Source organism: Rhopalosiphum maidis, chromosome 3 (genome assembly GCF_003676215.2).
Source record: "Rhopalosiphum maidis isolate BTI-1 chromosome 3, ASM367621v3, whole genome shotgun sequence".
Classification (NCBI taxonomy): Eukaryota; Metazoa; Arthropoda; class Insecta; order Hemiptera; family Aphididae; genus Rhopalosiphum; species Rhopalosiphum maidis.
In genome coordinates, this window is record NC_040879.1 from 20,025,283 (window position 1) to 20,047,955 (window position 22,673).

The 22,673-nt window shown below is 24.8% G+C and overlaps 1 protein-coding gene across 1 annotated transcript in view; it reads left to right on the forward strand.

Moving 5' to 3' along the window:
- LOC113555812 (tubulin polyglutamylase TTLL5) overlaps nt 1-17,082 on the forward strand; it is a 35,301-nt gene extending 18,219 nt beyond the window's left edge. Inside the window, exons 3-12 of the mRNA XM_026960360.1 lie at nt 602-815; nt 905-1,170; nt 9,817-10,019; nt 10,321-10,504; nt 10,571-10,752; nt 10,816-10,995; nt 11,082-11,166; nt 12,298-12,460; nt 13,068-13,231; nt 14,912-17,082. Of these exons, the coding sequence (XP_026816161.1) occupies nt 602-815; nt 905-1,170; nt 9,817-10,019; nt 10,321-10,504; nt 10,571-10,752; nt 10,816-10,995; nt 11,082-11,166; nt 12,298-12,460; nt 13,068-13,231; nt 14,912-15,029 (1,759 nt within the window). The 3' untranslated portion in view covers nt 15,030-17,082. The remainder of the gene's footprint in view (nt 1-601; nt 816-904; nt 1,171-9,816; nt 10,020-10,320; nt 10,505-10,570; nt 10,753-10,815; nt 10,996-11,081; nt 11,167-12,297; nt 12,461-13,067; nt 13,232-14,911) is intronic.
- Nucleotides 17,083-22,673: the final 5,591 nt, after the last annotated feature.

Genomic DNA, 22,673 nt, shown 5'->3' on the forward strand with positions numbered 1-22,673 from the left:
TAGATATTTTAAAGTTAAAAAATCTTATTTTAATTGATGCATAGTAGTCATCATAATTGTTTTTTAAAGTAATTACAAAATACCAGTTTTCATATTTTTATGACTGCTATCACTGCTATCAGTCCAACGACTTCAACGGTTGTATTTTGATTTTTATGTATATTATATTATTATTATATCATGACATTTATAACCTTCACTGCTTTTAACTTTCACAACATATAATATAGTATATTATACTAATATGAATAATATATTGCACACCATTTCATCTATATATATCTATCACTGGCGAGTAAGGTTCCGTTGCGGTTTGGTCGTTCCATAGCAGTATAGCTAATAAAATAATAACTGTTATTATAAACGCTCGTTTTAAAAACAACTGCATACTCAATGTGCGTATCTTTAACTAAAAATAACAAAAATAATATTATTTATTTATTATAATATGATATGTCCATAAAATCAAGAAAAACAATACAGCGTATACAGCGTATTCTATAAAACAATAAAATGCGGGTTTATGTTTTTTTCAACTATGTACTCTGTTGTCTCTATATTATAATGTATAATAATTTTAATTCATACATTTTTCTATTAGATCATGTGAATTGACTCGTAAAGATAAATTGTACAAAAATATTGAAACTATGAGCCATCGCAATGGAATTAAAAAGTTCTCTTTTGTTCCTGAAACATACATTATGCCTAAAGATTACAATAGATTTATTTCGAACCAGTATCGACATCGAGGTTTATGGATTGTAAAGCCTTTCGATTTATCTCGCGGAAGAGGAATAACAATTATTGATTATGTAATTTCTAAAAACCGTGTGCTGTTGTTGTATTATTAGTTACACATTTATTACACACCTGAATAATAATATTGTGATATTGTTTACAGTCATTTAAGGACACTCAATCGGCGCTGAAGGAAAATGTCGTTGTTGCCAAGTATATTGACAATCCACTGTTGGTGAATGGATATAAGTGGGATTTACGTCTGTACGTATTAGTTACATCATTCAATCCACTTGTTGTATACTTGTACGAAGAAGGGTTAGTTAGATTTGCAACTGTTAAATATGTATGTGATAGAAGTCGAATCAATAATCGACGAATGCATCTCTGCAACTATAGTGTCAACAAAAGCAGTCCAAGCTATATTAGGTAGGTAAACTTCTTCCATTAATGCACGGTATTATATATTATTTTGAAAATTTTTTTTTATTTTATCTAATTAAAATGTTGTTTTATTTTGTTTTGAGTACGTCGTACCTACTTATCAGCATATTGTGTTGTCTCTGTCAAACGCGTAAAATCGATGCCACCACCTTGTGTATTCCGGCCAACACCTATATGGCTATACCTCATGTATATTTTGACTATGATTATAATGTCCTTTCTATAATACTCGTACTAAACGACTCGTATGGATTATGGTAATTTCTTTGACTCTTGTTGCTTTTACCGACAACTGATGGGAAACCACAACAAGTAAAAATAATTTCTATATGCTTTACGATTAAATACGTACTACATAGTATACCTATACGACTTGACTTACTCATAAAGCACAATGATTAACGAATATTCGTCGAGTACCGGCTTAAAACTTACGAGCATTCCATGATTTTTAATAAATATGCGATGTTCGCCCGCCATAGATAGTTTTGATTAGGATAGTTTTGCGTTTGTAAGCAATTATTAATAGCAAAATATTAAGCTATTTTTTCAGTGTTCCACTCGTATTTATTATTATAATTTCTAAATTATATTATTTTGATAAAATTAGTAGCAGTAGTAACTGAAAATCCTAATCGCTTCGATGTAACAGCCTAAAATGGCAACATAGCAAATCGACTTAATGAATATCAAATGTTGTGCGAAGTCTTAATTTTTTAATTTTAAATGAATTTTATGATTAGTAGGTAGGTACCTTAATGTTTTCAAAATTCATATAGCTCGTTTTAAAAAAAATATACGAAAAAAACCGCTCAAACTGTATATATTTTGTTCAACAAATTGTACTTCTCTTTAAGTAAATTTTCTCTTTATATTACTACAAGCACTAAGCAGTATAAGAAATCCAGTACGTAAATTTGTCATATTACGAACTTGTAAGACAGAGAACATTGTCAGGTACGGCGTGGTGTTTTGGTAAATAAAAATAATTATTAGTCAAATTAAATGATTTGAAAAATAATAAGATTATACATTTTAACATCAGTGTAATCCAATATTATGTTATAATTTGTAGCTTGTACATTATAATTTAATATTTATATTTATTTATCATACTTTTAAAGGTGAATCTTTTGAAGGTAAACACTAATTTTCTCAAAAAATAATTAACGTTTTTGGAAATAATTTTTTTTTATATATTTTGAAATAATTTATTATCAAGAGTTCTGGAAAGTTCAATTAATTAATCGTTTTAAATGTTTTAATGTTTTTGAATAATATGTGTCGACAAAAATTTTTTGTTTCATTTTTCTGAGAATTTTTGTTTACTATAAAAACCTAACTTCAAACTACTAGTTAATTAGATAATAATATAATATGTTTATGAATTTAAAAACTTAGAGACGAAGTGCACGATCTGATTCGCGACCCAACTGCCTTTGTCATTATACAATAATTAATTTGAGAGTATTCATATCCCTTCCTCCATATTTTCCTTAAATATGAAATAATCGTCAACATGATCCATTGCACTAATACGAAACTTAAATTTTCAAATAGTTCAACAATAATAAAATTGTTAACATTTATAGCACAGCATGTTTAAAATTAAAATTTCTTAATGCATATTAGACTATATCAGATTAAATAGTGGTTAATTGGTTTTATTATATTCTTAATCGTTGAATATTGATAATTATAATATAAATTATAAACACTTATTTCTACAACTAATATTATATTTTTATATGAAAAAATATTGTTAACTATTTATTTTTTTAACTTATTTTTTATCTTGTGTATATAAATATAAATGAGAAAAAATTTTTATAAACTTAACATTTTTGCAATTTAGCATTAATAAAAACATAATATATTCTACCATTGATTTAAAATTAATATTTATAATCAGATGCAGCGTTACTCGAGGTCAAGTGGAGAAAATACCCCCAAACATTTGATTTTGTCCCTCAATTGCCTCCTTTAATTTAATGATAAAAAGACTGCATACGAATTGCGTCCCAAAATACAAAAATATACATCGCGATATCCGAGTTGCGCCCGCGATTTTCTCGCGACATGTACGAGTTGCGTCCTGGTTAATAATTGATTAATTGGTTAATAATATACAAATTTTTCTTCCCACTTTTACAGACTGAGGACTGTCATTTCTATAAATGGTGTGGTTAAAAATTGTAATTATATATTATAAATTATTTATTATTCTAAAATGTATAAGGTTGATTTTATAAAATGGTATGGTTAAAAATTGTAATTTTTTATGTATATATAATTTATGTGTTGATAAATTTTTGTTCGCCAATTTGTGTACGAAGTCAAGACGTGTTATATTTTTGTTTTAAAAGTTAGTTATAGTCTTTTTAATAAATTCTTCTTTTTCACATCCTCTATTCGTTTTCTTCTTAAATTAATAAACAAATTAATAAATAAATTTTAATATAAATGTCAGTTTGAACATTTTTCAATACTTTATCAATGAACAAATTGAAAAATGTTAGGATACGATGAATAAAACATCCCATTTAAATTTAAGTGAAACGATTCACATGGGTTGGTGGTACGCATTAACGAGTTTGAGAACTCGGCCCATACTGATGGTTGAAATTTACTTTCCAAGGAAATATAATTTTTTTTCAAAATAATTCAAAAAATTATCAACTGTTTCATTGTTAGATTTTATAGCCATTAGGTCTTCATAAAAACAGTTATTAACCTCTTCGGGTTTTAAAAATGAATGACCGAAGAATTATTTCAAGATTTTCCACTAAAAAGTTAAATAAAAATATATAAAACTATGATGAGTTGTCCAACAAATGGAATGTCGAAGTATGACTAATGCTGACATGAAGAAAATTAATTTCCAACAATAAATTGTAAGGTGGTATTTACAAATACGATATCGATAATCGAGATTATCTACGAGTTTGTCACCAAACATTATTCTCAGTTGCTGTAAAATCATGGACGCAACTAGTATATATCGTGAGAAAACCGCGCGGACGCAACTCGGATGTGTCGTGATAAAACCGCGGACGCAACTCGGACAAAATATTATTTAGGGATGCAATTCGAATGCGCCGGTTAAAAAAATGTATGTAAATAAATGAATTGTAAATCATTATTAATATATAAAATAGTATTAATTACTTTAAAGAGTTTTAAGTTTGACTGTTATATTCTTATATTCAAATTAAATATGCATTTTTTACACATTTAGAAATAAAAATACTCAATAAAGTTAATTCTAACTTAACATTTCTTAAAATGTCATTTATTAAAAAATAAAAAGTTGTGTATTGATACATACAAATAAAAGAAAACGAAGGAAATTTGAAGTTTTACTGTAGTACTTTTGTGATAATAATATGGCAGTTATTTGTTAATTATTTAAATAGAATTTTAAAAATATAACATATTAATACCCAACATATTTTTAGCAATACTTTCCTGAAAATATGGTATAAACTAATTAATGGGGGGGGGGTAATCAAGTATCCACACATAAATGCCACACAAGAAAAAAAATTAGCCCAGTATCGCCCCCCAATAAAAAATATCTGGCGCCGCTACTGCTTATAATCAATGATATTAATAATGAATTATAATATAAAGTACAAAATAATATACAATTATAAATATTTTAAGAATAATAATGATAACCTATAATGAAAATAAAAAATATGGGTAAATATAAAATAAAAATCGTAGAAGGAAACCCAGACTAAAAACTAAATATTAATACTAAATACTAAATATAAAATAAATACTAAATATTTAGTACAATCTAAGCTACCAATGGTGAAGCGTAAATAAACTAAATGCTAGACGAGTAAACAAATTTAAAAAAAAAAAATGAGAAATGTCATCCAACACAATTAAATAGAAAAGGGACTTTGTTTTTTTTAGTAAGCTCTAATTTGTGTCCATAAAAAAAAATAATTATTATTTGGGTACGAGTATGTACCATATTATATTAAAAATATTACCAGAATGTTAAATATAATGACAATAAATGGCAAATTTAATAATAGTTTAGAAAACGTTGGCAGACGACGAACAACAAACAAGTAAATTAAAAATAGTTATCAATAAGTCCTATAGACATATTTATTATTATCTTATTATAATCGTTACAACGCGTGACACATATCCCGTGCACCCACCATATTCACACCGTACAAAACAACGTATTGGAATAAGACACGTTGGTATAAATTTCACATCTGTGTTTAATTTGTAATAATTGTAAACGAATTAGGTAGTGAAAATTTAATGAGTTTGGAGAAAAAAAATTATTTCAAATAAAATCAGTCTATAATTGACATTTATGCCAAATTTGTCATTTTAAAATAAAATATTTTATCAATTATTATAAAAATATTTATATTTATAATTGTATAGTACTGTTGTTGAAACTAACAAATTAAGATTTACATAATATATTAATTTAGTATTCAACGACCAGACTCCGCGCAAATATTGTTCTGATGAATATTTTATTCACGTAATTGCATAATTACTATGTAAGGAATTGAAAAATAATATGAGCACAAAAAAAAATATTAAATTAATTATACAGCATTCTGTAAACTGATTAATTCAGTCATTTTTGCAATTTTTATTGAGGTATTTATATAGTAATTAATAAAAAAAACATCTTTTTGAAAACACGCATCCAATAAAAAAAAGGTAGGTAAGTTTATACGTTTACATATTATTATGTTTCAAGTGGGTCACTATTATGAGTGTGTTAGATTTGAATTCCATAATATATCATTGAATACGATATATTAGTCATTTATTTTACTTTTAGTATTATAGTAGGTTGGTATATTTTTTGCCGAAAATATTGCATTTATTATATTATTAGTATTTAATTATTATTATAACAATATAATTTATACCTACCATATTATGTTAACTTATTACGTAACTCGAAATTCAATAACATCTTTATGTAAATATCTGAACCAGGATACTTCGTCGCGACCGTTAATAAAGTTTCAACGGTCGGTAAATATAAATAATATATTTATAGATATAAACTAATATGAATAGTCATCATTCGTCGCAGACCGGTTCACCGAGGAGAGAACTTCCACACGAAATATGTTGACTGTTTTTAAACTATTTAGTACTTATAAATCTTATATGAAATTTGAATTTTTTTTTCTATAAATATATTATAATATATCGATTGAAAAATGTTTCCTGAGTCAAAAAACTTTGAACCTTTACTTTTTGATGAAAGCTTTTGAAAATTGTATATAAGATTCGTTATAGTTTTTATAAGCGTTTAAAGTTCAAATTTTAACAAATTGCATTAAATTCTCAAACATTTGCAAATTATTTTATAATCAAAAATTAATATAATTTTCAATTTTTATAACTACGTAAGTATTGAGAATTTAAAAAAAGATTTTTCATTAATAGTTCATAATGTTCATTTAGTGTAACCAAAAAATCTAAATAATCTAAAAATATAGTATTTTATTACAGATATTTTAAGTTTAAATTTTGGTGAAAGTAGATTTCTAAACAAATAATAACATTTTTAGTTATTTTATTGTAATTAAAAAAAATGTTTTTGTGAGTACTTGACATTTTTTAATTATATTATTATATTTTATACACAATGACGTTTTTAAATGCTATATTTTGGCCAAAAATTGATTCAACCTACTTGTATTACTTATGCAGTAATTACAATTCAATTAAAATTATATATTGAGTAATATAGACTAACAAGTAAAAAGTGACAATCTACAAACAATTTTCACTCAGCACCGTTTTTCTATACAGTGATTTTATACCACTGAATTCATATTTAATTTATTCATTACAGCAGAACAGTACCCACTTACCTACTCGCCTTTTTTTACATATTATTAATTTATGTAGGTATAATCAAGCCTGGGCATTAACGAGTTAATAAGTTAAAAGTTAAGTTAAATTTAACCTATTAACATAACTAGTTACGTTTGGATTTTCATTAATTTGACTATTAGCTTACTAAATTTATTTTTTAATTAAAGCGAAATTAATGAATTTATTTTTCATTTTAAGAAATAAGTTAAGTTAATTTATTTTTTTTTGCATTCACTATTTCAGTCGTTTTCATGTCAAAAAATATTTTTATTATAAATCATTAACTTGCCTAGCCTTGGGTATAATGCATAGTGTTGTATATTTAAAAATATAAATACAAACACAAAAAATGCATGGAATATTTCAATAAAAGTAGTATAAAATGTTAGATAACACGTCAAATTAATCATATAACACGTCATATTAATCATATCATGCTCAATGCTCCTAATCCAAATTTAAATGTCATAAAACCAGAGACTTGATCATTGACGTGAAATGTGTAAAAATGTCAGTAAGTATTAAGTAGATTTACTAAAAAATAAGAGTAAGGGTTTTTAATAAAAAATTGTTGATCTTAAACTAAAGTAACTTAATTTAATTTTTTTTTTTTAACATTATATTAAGGTGTTTTTGCTTTCTAATAGTTTGAAAAATATTGGAAAATCATCATTGTATATTTGTATGTACTAGGTATAATGTATAGTCTAAATTGTACTTTTATTGTATACTTATTTATAAAAATTAAAATACATATTTTTCTATTTTATATAACATATAAATCCTGGTCCTATTAATTATTATTGTACCTTCATTAGCTGTAACGAAAAACATTTTTTAGACAAATATTTTGTAAATAATATCTTAAATTACAGAATACGTACTACGCTATGTCGTTATAATATATCAATTAATTTAATATTTAAATTGTCGAATTATTCTAAACATTTCTATTAGATACAAATATTTTTTTATAAATGACATGATATAAATACATACGCACTTAGAAATTATTCGGACACAGAATTTATTACTCATCTAAATGTCTAATCATAGACATATACTTATACAAAGATGATTAAGACGAATTTGAATATATGATATATCTATGTATATATAGATTACTAAACAAAGCATTTCTTTTGATGCCTACTCTTTGTCATCGATTACTGTCTGTGAATTGTGTAAATCAATCAATTAATTTTTATGTTGATAAAAAATAATCTCTATGTATACAAAAAAATATTCCAATAATTATTAATACTATTTAAATTTTTGCATCATCAGTGTCTACACTGTGAATACGAAATATAAATAATCTATTATACATTATAACACCTTTACACCTTGTTAAACAAAAAAATAAATAATAAAATGAAAATCTATACTTACTTGGAAAGTTAATTAAATAAAAGGTTAATTTAAATCACTCTATCTGCATAGAAAGATACGGCCATACAGGTAACTGGGTATAAATTGTAAGTTATACATAGCAACTTGTGTTAAAATTAATGAGCATAATAAAAAATTATTCGTAAAGATCATTAATATTTTATAGTAATAAAATAGCTATGGCTACACGATTAAAAAAATTAAATATGCTAATATATGTTTGGAGATTATATACTATATATATATTATATAAGTATTTATGTATAATATGGTTATGGTATATACAAAAATGAAATTATTTCAATTTTTTTAATTTGATTTACTAAATTAAACACATTATTGTAGTTATTGCACAAATGTGTACATGATTAGTAGCAAATATAATATAATTTTATAAATTTTAAACTTATAAAGTTATAACATATACTTACGTATGTAATAATTAACCAATATAAACATATATAATTATTTAACATAGTGTCATAGTATAATCAACAATATAAAATAATTACTTTATAGGTATGTATAGTAAAATTATAATATATTGTTGGAAAAAATTAATTACAAATACATTATAATTGTTAAGTCGAAAAAATAATAGAGATTCCTGTTTTATTAATATATTATAGTAGATCGACACGATTGTTTTAATTTTCAACATTAACTTTTACTTTAACTTTTTGTAATTTTTTTCCGATTACTAACACAATAATATCTTGAATCATTTATCTTAGAATATACTATGATAAAAAAATAAAATGGGTCTAGGTCTTGTTGGTGTTATCTGGGGGGAGGGTTGCATTTTTCACAGCCTAATATTTAACTCAATCTCATATCTGCGCATTTTTATATTAACTTTAAAAATGTTCAATAAGTTTAACCGATTACCTATGGCTGTGTTCAAAATTGGCGGACGCTTATGTAGTGCTTCACACACAAACACAACTACAATCTACATTGAATGTAAAATAGTGAATACAAGTAAATACTAAATGTTCAGTGAGAGTGTGCGACATACACAAAATATTATTTTTTTTGATTTAACCAAAACGTTAAAAAATAAATACCCACATAATAAAAGATATATTATTTGCTATATATACCTATATATTATATTGTATTCCATTATTTAATGTTTATGTTTCACAATAGTGCATACACTTTTAATTTTCTTTACTGTACTTACATCGAATTTTAAAAATATATATTACATAATATGAAGAAATTTTCACCCAAAATCTAAACTAATACTTTTTGAGAAGATAAGTAATTTACCTTTAGAAGAATTTCAAGAATTGCATTATAATATATAATTAATTAATTATACAATTACTAACTATTATGATTTAGGAATTCGGATCCCGAACGAGAAAATGTAGGCCATAAGTGGTCAATGAGTGCTCTTTTGAACCATCTTAGAGAAGAATATCTTATAAATACTGAAACTTTGATGGCTGAAATCGAAGACATTGTAGTTAAAACAATAATGAGCGCTACTGCACAGATGTTACCAGCAATCAATTGCTTTGTACCTCACAGTCAAAATTGTTTTGGTAATTAATTTTTTGATATTTTGTATTAGTAATGATTCTAAAATATAAGGGAGAAAGATTAAAAATAAAATTATCAATTCCAAACACATATTAAGTGCCAAGTAACCTTTTAGCGTTAATTTGATAGCTACATTTTAGCATTTAATGTAATTTTAAATATTTTCTGTTTCCTAAATTCGAAAAAAAATAGTTGTTTTCGTGTTATAAAAAATATTAGGATAGGAACCAATGTAAATTGTTTTTTAATGAATTTATGTAAATGTACGAGTGTACCTATTTTTAACTATTTTTATATTTGTAGAACTATACGGGTTTGATATTTTGGTGGACGACAAGTTAAAACCATGGCTGCTTGAAGTTAACTTATCTCCTTCATTAGGGATAGATTCGGCACTTGATTCTCGTATCAAGAGTTCAATGCTATGTGATTTATTTACTTTAATTGGTATCCCAATCGTTGACCCTACTGTCTTCAATTTTCACAAGTAATTTTAATTTTTAACTATAGACATTTGTTTTTTATTATGGTAATGTATTGATTATTGTTGTAGAAATGTTCGAAGACCAAAATCTGATATTCCAAGGAAAACAAATGCTAATATAAATATTAATAATCTCAGTAGTGATGAAAAACGGTTATTGAAAAACACAATGGATCAAAATCAAAGGAGTAGAGGGTTCATACGGATTTTCCCTACAAACCTATCATGGAAAAAATATTCTTCTTACTTAGGTACAAATGTTATTTTAATTTAAAATAAATGTTATAGCAATTGATATGATGTTTTATTTGCAGATAATATTAATGGCATTCCTAGGGGATCTACTATACCGCCATTTTATATAAAACTAATAAGGAATTATAATTATTTTTTAAATGATCATTTATTCAACGAAAATTCCTCGTTTTATATGGATATTAACAGACAAGATCGCTATGAAAGATCTTTAAAAGATTTCAAACATAACTTTAATGGTTAATACAATTATACAATTAATTATATTTTATATACCATTTATAAGAGAATAAAAAAATGTATTATAATAATATTAATATTTTAGACAATAAAGATGCAGACCAAACAACTGATATGTCGAAGTTAAAAAAAGCAATTTTAAAATATTTAAACGATGGATATGTATTCAGGTAAATATTTAAATAAAATATTGTTGTATAAATTATTAAATTAAATAGATATGTTTAAATATGTACATGTTATACTTATGAATTAGCTATTAATTATTATTATTATACGCTACTTATTAACCATATTTAATTATATATTATATATACGTAATTATGTAAATAAAGAGTGATCATTTTGCGATACAATAGATACATTTTTAGTCTATATTTTAGTACTACTTTCTGTTAAAATTTTGTTTAAAATGTATAAATTAATATATTTTTATATTTTAAAAAAAAGTTCTTACTTTTAATTTCAAATGGTAACAAAATATCTGCACAGAATGTTTTAAATTAAATACAAATCACTTTATGCAATAATATTTTAATTTTATTGGATACATTAATTATTCATTTAGTTCCAATAGAAATGATCAATTATGACTTATTGATCATTATTATAATGGTCAAAAGACAAAAATTAATTATTTTCATTGGACATACTTGAATATTTATACTAAATGTTAACAGGTGATTATTTTAACATTTCAAACTCATATTTGATACTCAGCAAATATTATAGATTGTTTAAAAGCACATTTTATCAAACTTTTTAAAACAAGTCCATGCTAACATGTATTAAGTTAACTCCTCAAAATGGCATTGTCCCTTTGTCCCTGTTCATAAAAAATATATTTATTTTTGAGGTTTAAGAAAAAAATAGTGATGTAGAAATTATACTCACTGTAGCAAGTGTAGCCCATTAGGTATATTTTTATTTCAGTGTATTATTTTCATAAACATTAAAAAAAACATATTCTATAGCTTTATGCTGACATTTTAAATTAAAAAAATTGAGTTAATTATTTTGAAATTAAATATAAATACATAATTTAATATATCTATAAATAACTAAATTGATAAATAAATATTATAAATATAAATGAACTGATATTATTACAGTTATATTATTATGCTTAAAAGTTAAAAATTAATTAACACTGGTTAAATGTCCTTTTTTGAATATTTTTCTCTGATAATGTCAAATTTATTAACCCATGTGTCCATGTGTACATGTTAACATAGTATATTTTATATTAGTTATTAGCTATTAAATATTACCATGTCTACCTTTCTTTGCTTATATTTCAGTAATCTACAGGCTCGGCAAACCTTTGCTCTATACTTGACTTACATCTCTGCTTTATTAAAAAAATGTGCTTTGGAGAAAAATTATGACAATCCATCAAGTAATCTTGTTTTGATGTTTTTAATAAAAGCTTCAAAAAATCTCAGTGTTCCTTTAAAAATTGAGGTTAGTTAATTAGTATAATAAATGAAATTATGTTTTTTTTTTTTTAATATTTTAATGTATTTTAAACTAAACATTATTGGTTCTTTTAAATAAAGATAATTGTTGATTGATAAATATTTTATGATAATTATTAGTACTTATATTAAGAACTAATTACCAATATAATTATTTATAAAAATTCAGGTACCTATTTATAAATTAAATATTATATTGTTATAAATAGTTAAGTTTTAAATTAAATTAAACAAATTGAATATTTTAGTTTGTATTGTCATTACTCATTATTTATTACACACAATTAAAAAAAGATTTTAGTTTTTTTTATATTATTTGTATAATTTATAGATGACCTACATGTAATTAATGCTTATCAACATTTTTAAAACATTTTAATTTATTGGAATTTTATAACAACATTTTAATATCCTGTAATTGAATTAATTGATTATAATGTATTTGCTTTTGATTTTTAAAATTATTTTAATTGAAAAACGGCACAAGTTCATAATTGTTGTTGTCTTGTTGATAGGTCATATATATTTTATATTGGAATTTCTTGTATCTTTATAAAATATAAATTCATAATATTCATTTATATATTTTATAGGTTTCTAAATCTTCATTGTCAAATAAAAAAGCAATGGAAATACTTCAACTATTGGAAAGCTTTTTATTGAAATACAACTATGATACTGTAATGTATACAACTCAGGAAACTACAAAAAATTGCCTGCCACATAAATTATTTAATTTATTTCTCATGCATGCAGGGTAATTTTTAATTTTTATAATAATTAATAACGTATTTTACTATCTTAAAGTAGACGCTACGACCAAATTTGTTGTCTCTGTCTTACAAAATGTAAAAAAGCAATAACTGTTATGCAAAAGAACCGAGAAAACTACAATCATAAGTCATAACTAAGAAACGAAATTTTCACTACATACAAAGGAGAACTTTGGTTGTGAAATATCTTTTATTTTTTTGATATCGAAATTACAAAAAAAGTTATTCATGTTTGAAAAACACAAAACTAATGGATTTTGAAACAATTAGAACTTTTTTTGTATAAGTGATATCAAAATTAATAAAAACCATGTTTCACAGATAATGTGAAAAAAAAGTATATAATATAGTATATACTATATCGTATATAAAGTTGGAATCTTAACTATAACTGCAGTATGGATAGTTTTATCCCGCGCAAAATAGTTATTGTTATATTACACATTTCTAAGAGGGAGTCAACACATGCAAACGTTATTTAACATACCCATAATAGTAATCCATTCGGTACCTAATGTACAGCAAAGTGTTACCCACTTGACTACTTTTTTTTAAAGTGCTTGATGTATTTTTTATGGAATTTAATGTTTGAATGTAAAATACCAATTTTTTTTCAAACAGTTTTAGTAATTTTTTCGTAATTCAAAAAATATAAATTTAAGGACTTAAAACTTTTCACATTGATACGTATTTATAATTTTTATACATACTAGATATATTTTTCAAAATATTTAAACTAATTGTATATGGTATTTATATTTTATACATAAAATATGTACCTATATTTCAATAAGTACAGTTGTACTTATAAGTTTTTTGCAATATTTATGCTAATTATTACGCTTCTTTACCGAATTAAGAGGACGCCACTCGTGGGCATTTGTTGTCTCTATGTTATATAAGTGCGTAACAAGTCAAATTTATTTTCAGTAGTTTACATAATATCGTAAGAATATGATCTGTGTCTGTAGGTCAGTACTCAGTTTTATTACAATATTTTAATTTATTGTTACCATCTTTAAGTTTTAAAATAGGTCCACTCTAATAGTATTAAAACAACGGCTTATTTCAAAGCTCAAATGTATTGCCATGTTACACGCTTTTAAGACTAAGACAACGAATGCGGATATCTGAATGTTGTGCCTTCGAGAAAATAATAATATAATTTTCCATCTGTCTCTTTCATTCAAAATCGTTTTTTCGTAGCCAATAATTTATATTTATCATTGTATTCAAATGTAACACATCCGACATCCATTAGGGTGAAATATCAAAAAATACTATTCAGTAGATCGTGTTAACTGAACTTTTATACATGATGTTTTTAAAATAATATCATCTTTTGAAAAAAATAAATTATAACTTTTATGAGGTATTAAGTTGTAAATATTTTGATGTATATAATGTCGAATATTAAACGAATATTGTTTTTAAACCGCATTTAATGTAAAAGGAGACGAGCAAGTTGTAGTGCACTATAGAAATTACGCTGGCTATCTTTATTCCTTTCTCAATTTTTCATTGTCACTTCACTGTCAGCACTCATTTGATGTATATATAATATATATATTTACTTCCACCAGTTCCATCGATTACGGGTCTAAAAATTAAAATATTTATGTATACATTTTATATATTGTATGATTTGTATGTTTATTTTATAGGAAAGAAGATATCGAAGAAATTATTAATGATTCGAAACATAATTGTTTGTCGTCTGCAATACACCCGGTTAATGACATTAAAAATACTAAAGCATTAGAATCAAAAGTTTGGAAATAATAAGTACATTTTTCTTATTTTTTCCCAAGGACGTATTTGAGAGGGGACGAAGGGGGCATTCGCCCGCTCATCAATCGTATTTTTTTTCTAAAAATACATTAATTAATAATTTATTTAAAAAATTTTCCGTTTGATTTGTTTGTATACAAGAAAAATGTATTTCGCCCCCTCCCCCTCCATGGTCTCAACTCAAATATGTCCTTGCATTTATCCTTAAATTTGCTTTAAATGATTAGTAATAATTTTTTTAGATATAATAATTTTAACATATTTTGATAAAACTGGCATTATAATCATTAAATTATTTTTTTTGTCGTTAGCATTGATAATAAATTATAAATAGGTAGTGAATTAGAGCCATACCACTAGGTATGCGTAATGTGTTATAGGCGTTAGAGCAGTCCCAGGTGGTACGCATTAAGAACACGCTACACGCGCATTTGTTGTCTCTTCGTTGTAAAAGTATCTAACTCAGTTCTCCTTAGCTTCGTTAACTTTGTTATTAGAGTGAATTGACCTATTATAAGACTTAATGGTAATAACTGTATCTGTGTTCGTATGTAGGTTTTTTTTACGATATTTCGATTCTTTAAAGAGTTTTGCGTATTTAAAAATGCTTAAAACTAACAAACAAAATTATCGTAAAAAGCCAATGAATGACTAGATACACATAAAGTTCTTACCATTATATATAGGTCGAATAGGTCGATTTATTCTAATATTAAAGCTTATCAAAACTAAACACGACTGCTGGCCGTAAACTTACAGTGTTCCGTACTTGTTAGACGAAGAAGCGAAGCGTATTTTTCAAATTTCAATAGTTTAAATCAAGTGGTTACACACGGCACTACGGAGCGAATTCTCGCATGGGCATTTTAAAATCGCAAACGAGCTATGATTGTATGTACATTAGCGTTAGTCATGCCACGCCGTTTTCTCATGCGAAATAATAAATAAATGTGCCTATACGAGAGCATTGAAAACATGTCGTGTGAATATGTAGTATATTTTGTACATTGGAAATACATAGTTTAATTTTAGCGTTCGAACGTGACCCCTAACACGCCTGTTTATTCCTTGTTTGGATATCGACATCTATTCTAAATATTCCAAGTATACGCGTACTATTTTGAGCGATTATTGTTCACGATTTAGAACGTGTGTACTGTTTACCCAAACGCACTTTAATCTAAAAATAAATATAATAATTGTATTTAATGCTATTTTCGTATTTTATTAATAAGACTGGTAAAATTAAAATGAGCCAATTTCAAAATAATATTATAATGAAAATAATAATTACTCTGAGCAGTCTGTTGTTGCCTAACGCAAACCAAAAAACCATACAAATAATTTTACATTTTTTCTTCCATTCAGCTTATTATAGTTTGGCTATTAGACGTGCTTATTTATTTTATTGTTCTAATTTTAATTTTTGTGACAACAATAGTGTTGAGTACACAAAATTGTCCTTTTTTGTCAATTTTAAATATTACAGGCTAATATGACTAAACTGTTGTTTAACTATTGTCTACCACTATTGTTTACTTCAGTATAACATGTAATATTTTTAAAATGGTGAAACTAAAATTTAAAATTTAGTTTTAGATTTTCATATCTAGTCTGCTAGTCACCATAACTATATTATCATACTGTCTATATATTTACACAGGTTTATTTATTAATTTAGACAAACAGTGTAGTGTGTAGTCTCTACTGTCTAGTCTATATTATGTATATATAAAATCTTCATTTTGCAGGCATATTAAAATAACCTTTCTTTTCTAAAAATGTTTAATGAATACAGTTGGTAATATATTATGAGTAAAACTAAAACTAAATTTTCATTATGTAGGTTCATAATATAATATACTTAGTAAAACTTTATTACTATTATAATAATTTGACAATTATGAGATGCCAACATTTTCAATGTTCCTAAAATACAAATATTCAATTCTATTTGTATTTGCTACATTACACCAAGTCACCAAACAAATTTGCCAAAGAATTTAATCTAATAAATAATTTTTGATAATTATAATATTTTACTTTTATAATAGTATAATGTATTATTAAGTAATTCTAGTTGGATCAGATGTCAGTACTAATTAAATAATCAACAACTCTAATAATTATCTAAAATATGTTCTAAATGGAATTCGTTCAATAATTTTAGAAATCATTCAAACTTTCGTGCAAATTAATTAAAATTATTTTTTATCTCACATGAGGTTTATTGTGCAATTACTGTTAAACTGAATGCATTTACTGAAAGGTTTCTATATTTTATAATTTATTAAGTACTGTAATGTATTTATTTAATTTAATTTTTTTTAATTTGTGAATTAAGTAGAGTATAATATATTCATGTAATTAAATTTTAATTACCTAGATTAACATTATAAAGTAATATTTTTTGATACATTACATTATATACTAGTGTACTACAATGAATATGGAAAAAAATAGGAGTAAACATTGTGATATAATTATATAAATATACCAACATAATATTGATGTACGTTTAAATTTAAAATGCCAACCATAAAAATATGTTTTGATAAAAATATTTTAACTATAGATAGCTCTACTATTCTAACAATAATAAAAAAAAACATTTTCATTCAGTGTATTAACTTTTGTAATTTTTAGTTGGCTCAATTTCGGTTAATTATTTACCCCTTTATTTACTATTCAGATAAATTAATCACCATCATCGTATCTTTTGTATGTAACTTAAAATATTGACAAAAATGACCAATTAAATATACTTTATTATTAAATTATCTTAAAATAAAATTTTATAAAAATCATAATTTAACTATATAGATGTAGTCATAATTCATAAGTAAAATTTATAATCATAATTATTAAATTTAATTAATATTTTTCTAGTCTAATTGCTGTGATTTTATATAAATACATTAACATTTTTGCACATTTTTAATTTGTTAAATATTAAATGCGCAACTATATCTACACACATTGACACACTTAAAACAGTTACAATTGAAAATAATTAAATACCTACAATATTTTGCTCTATGCTTATGTATTTCTGTACCCATTAGTCATTAATCATTATTCTTTGAGATGTGTTCTCCGTAACTATAATGTATTAACATAGATTGCATAGTCAAAAATTTAAAAATATATTTAAAAAAAATTAATTCTAACTATAGCTTGAATGCTTGAAACTTCACTTTCAGGTCTATTAAATAATTGTATCATAATTTATAATTTTATATAAATTATGTAGTATAACAATCATTTATATTTATATTATATTTCACATAGTCAAACGATTATATCGTTATCTATAATTAAAGTAATTAAAGTATTATTATTTATTATGTGTTATTATACTTATTTATATAATAAACTTGACATATTTTATTGTAATACCTAAACCTAATAACTAATAAGCTACCTAAGGTATATTTTAAGTTATTAGTATCAAAATATTTTTGAAGTATTAGCCATTAGGTACTTTTAAAGTTATAAAATATTAAAATTTATGATTATGATTAACCATGTGATGATTTCATATTTTTAAAATTGACATCTGATGATTGTTCATTTGTTCGTGAAGATATAGTTACTAAATTAATATTTATAAAATGTCCTTTATTTTTAAGTTAAAAATGTAGTATATTCTTGGTATTACAAATAATCAAATTAGGTTAAGACTAAGAATTTAGTGATAATTTGTATTTCGTTATTCTTGTGTATCGCTTTTATTTACATTGTACTTAATTTAAAAAAATGATTTAAATGTACGAAATCACCTACCTATTTTGTGCTATTTACATTTTGTGCAATATTTTTTTTTTATACACAATAGTGTGTCAAAATATATAATATGTTTTAATTTTATTATGTTGTAAATTATTACCTTTTTGTTTTATGTAAATAACAACTTTCTTACAAAATACAAAGGTATACCAATACCAGTATTACCATCGTATAGGTAATGCGACTATAACTAGTACCAGTTGACCGAGTTTATATGAAACTTGTATAATCACTATATTATTTAAGTACAGATATTGTTACATTATTATCATTATTATTATTTATTTGGTTAATAATGTACAAAATGTCAAAATATGATTGATTAAATTATTATTTATTGAATAAATTACAGTGGTCAGTGACTATAGGTATTGTAATTAACAGTTTAAAATTCAAAACTCATGAATACAAATTAATTAAGTTCATACCTATTAACTTGAATAGAACTTACATATATTAAAATCAGTAAAATCGGTTAATATTTTTGAAGATATTATTTAAAAAAAATTTAATTTTACTTCAAAATGCGTTATTTAGAATTAATTTGTTCACGTTTTATTCCAATAGGAACAACTAGATATTATACTATACAAACATAATTATAAAAATAAATATCAACTATTTCATATTTGGCTATCGCAACAATAATAATAATTTTATATTTATTTCATTTCGGAAACTTAATCTATTTTAAATTGTTTTCCTGTTACGGTTTCTACATAGCTATAAGCCAGCAGCCAGCCACGCAATATTATTTTCGTCGATTCGTTATTACTTTATTAGCATTTAGCGGTATTCCGTGTTATAGTATATTGTAATGTATAAAGTGCATAACCATTGATTTTTTTTTTTTAATAAATGGTATAACGTACAAGTGCGAAACGTAATTATTATCATCCTACGTGCTGGTAGCCTAGTACTAATGTACAAATGTACTATTATAATATTATTATTATTGTCGATGTCGAATATTATCATTAGCATAATATATTATATAACACAAATAATATGACTGTCGATTGATATAAATACAGGTATATATGTATATTTTTATCAATGACAAAATTATGGAGTTGTCTGTCCAGCGTCCGCGGTCGGCTGTATTATCAAAAACAAGAACACTGTTAAATATAACTTGACTGTTCAGTTACATTTTTTTTCTTGTAAATTTGTTTTTATTTTTTCTTCTATCCGTGTCGATAAAATGTTTTATTGCTTTAAAAAAAGAACAGAATGTTATAAACACGAGTCATCATAAGATTATCTTACAATATTTTGAAAAAATATTGAAAATACATTAAATTATCAAATTTGTAATATGAGTATTCAAAATTAAAATGTTGACAAAATTGATCAAAATCACGAGTAAATTTTCAAATTTTAATTTTAATTTAAAAAATGTAATACCATCCACACTTAATACACCATTACATAGTTATTATTCTCTAAACACAATTAATTAATATTGAAAATATTTAGTCTAATTTTAAGTTAGGTACTTATTAGTTACTACTCAGGTAATTAATAATAATAATGTTTATTTATGTTAACCTTACAAAAAATGAAAATACCATAAAGACTATAAGGCATAAATATGCCATAATTTATGCGAATTATTTTACTGTAGGTATGTCGGTATTGTCAAATAAGTTAATATCAATAATATATGATGTTAATATTACATTGTCATTGTCTATCAGTTGGATTATTGTATTTTCGTGTATTTTATTAAAGACCATTAATATAACACTAACATAGGTATATAACATAAAAAAAGTATGGTTGATCTCCTACAATCGGCAGTATAAGCCCTTCGAAACTCTGATTCATATCATGCAACGTTTTAAATTAAATAATAATAATTTCAAAAATGAAAAATCGCATCTTAAATTTGGTACACAACCGTAAGTGGCCGATAGCAAAAGACAGATCATTTTTCGCGGGCGATCGCTGTCCGCGTCCGCCGATCGGTTTTGATCGATTTTACGGGTGTCGGGTAAATCAGTATTATTTAATATATACATAATAATTAATAATAATATATAAAAAATATGTATAATAATAATAATATTATGTATGTATAATAATATATACCGTGCATACCAATATGATAATATTTATTTTACGGTTGATAAGACCTATGAAAATTCCATAGTATTGTTCCAAACATTACTACATTAGTTGGCACTATTACTATAGACACCCGTATTTTATTTATTCACTGCCACACAAGTGTTTTCCAATAAGATATCTGTCGTCGACAGGTCGGCTAAATATATGCGTAATTATAACTATATGCTTGCATATAGGCATAATAGGCATATAGTAATAAATTATATTATATTTATAGTACATAGGTAATAATTATTATTGTTATGTATTCCCGTGCGTGTTGTGTTCGTCTTAGTAACATTGAACTATACAACATAAGAAATTTGCCTTCAGTAAAACCGATGTAGTGTTGTCGAGTTTAATATCAAAGTGAATATTGTCCTACTGTAAGTAAGGACTTATCTGTGCACGAATGTTGGCTTTTTTCGATATTTTAATTTTTAATCAATATACGAGTATAATATTGTACGTATTACAAGTTTGAAATCGGTGTCTACTTTATAATCGGGCATACCTCATTTGTTTTTAAAATGAGTATGTAAATAAGTAGGTATCGACTGCTAATATTCGTCAATTAGTATATCAGTTAACAGTACCCAACTCAAGTTTCCACACTGTAAGTAACCTTACGCAGTTAGTAGTTACGCCTTACGCGTCTGTTTGCAAAATGTCTGAGTTCGACATAAATTGATTAATTGAATATTATTAAAAATTGTACAGCAGTATTATTTTGTATCTAATTTTACATTATTTTTCTAGTTTCGGCGTCGGGTTATTTTAAAAACGGCATGACCTCACGTCATATGCCGTCGGATTTACTATTTACCACTATAACTTAATAATGTTATATTATTTTTATTATATATATATATATATATATGATTTGGAATATCCGAAAAATAAATCGGTTTTATAGTTTTATAGTCGTTGCGACGGCAGTAAAGTTATTGTAGTATAATAATATGATCTAAAAATATCATACAATGCACACGCCGCCGTTTCCTTCGACTGAAAATGCGTTAATTATTATTATTATTCGTACGATTGATATAATAATAAAAGTAATAACATATTATTATGTATACTGACGGACAGGCGCGTGACGAAGTGTAATAAAATAAAACTATGACATCGACACGAAATTTTTACTTACGATTTATTAAACCTATCACCTTATCTGACTTATCTGGGTGTTAATAATAATGATGAATCGCTAAGTACGAAGTTGTCGAGTCAGACGTTGACAAGTTGCGCTCAGTAGCTTTTTCAGCAAATTAAAAATATACGATATTACGATAAAGTCACTATCATTTAACAAGAATTCGAGTGGCAGCTTATCCTAAAATCGTTTTTAATTATAATATAATCCACATGGATCTATTGCACACGCAGTATTCGACTACACGGGGAACGATCCTACTTTTGTGCACCTATTATCTTTAGCACACAAAGTAAAATAACTCAAAAAGTATTAGTTTGACTTTTGATTTAGATTTCAACATTTTAACTGAGTTTAGGAAATTACGCACCTATAGGTTCCATGGATTCAATATCCATTGTTTGAGTATATATGACATACATTGACGGATAAGATCTGCACAACGGAAGATGCGCGCTGACCACATTTTTCCGTCGAAAAAAACGCTATTGCTAAACGCTAAGTTGCTAGATACCAGGCTTAGGGAACCTAGAGGTTACTCTTAATTATACATATTTTTAATTGAATACAAACAC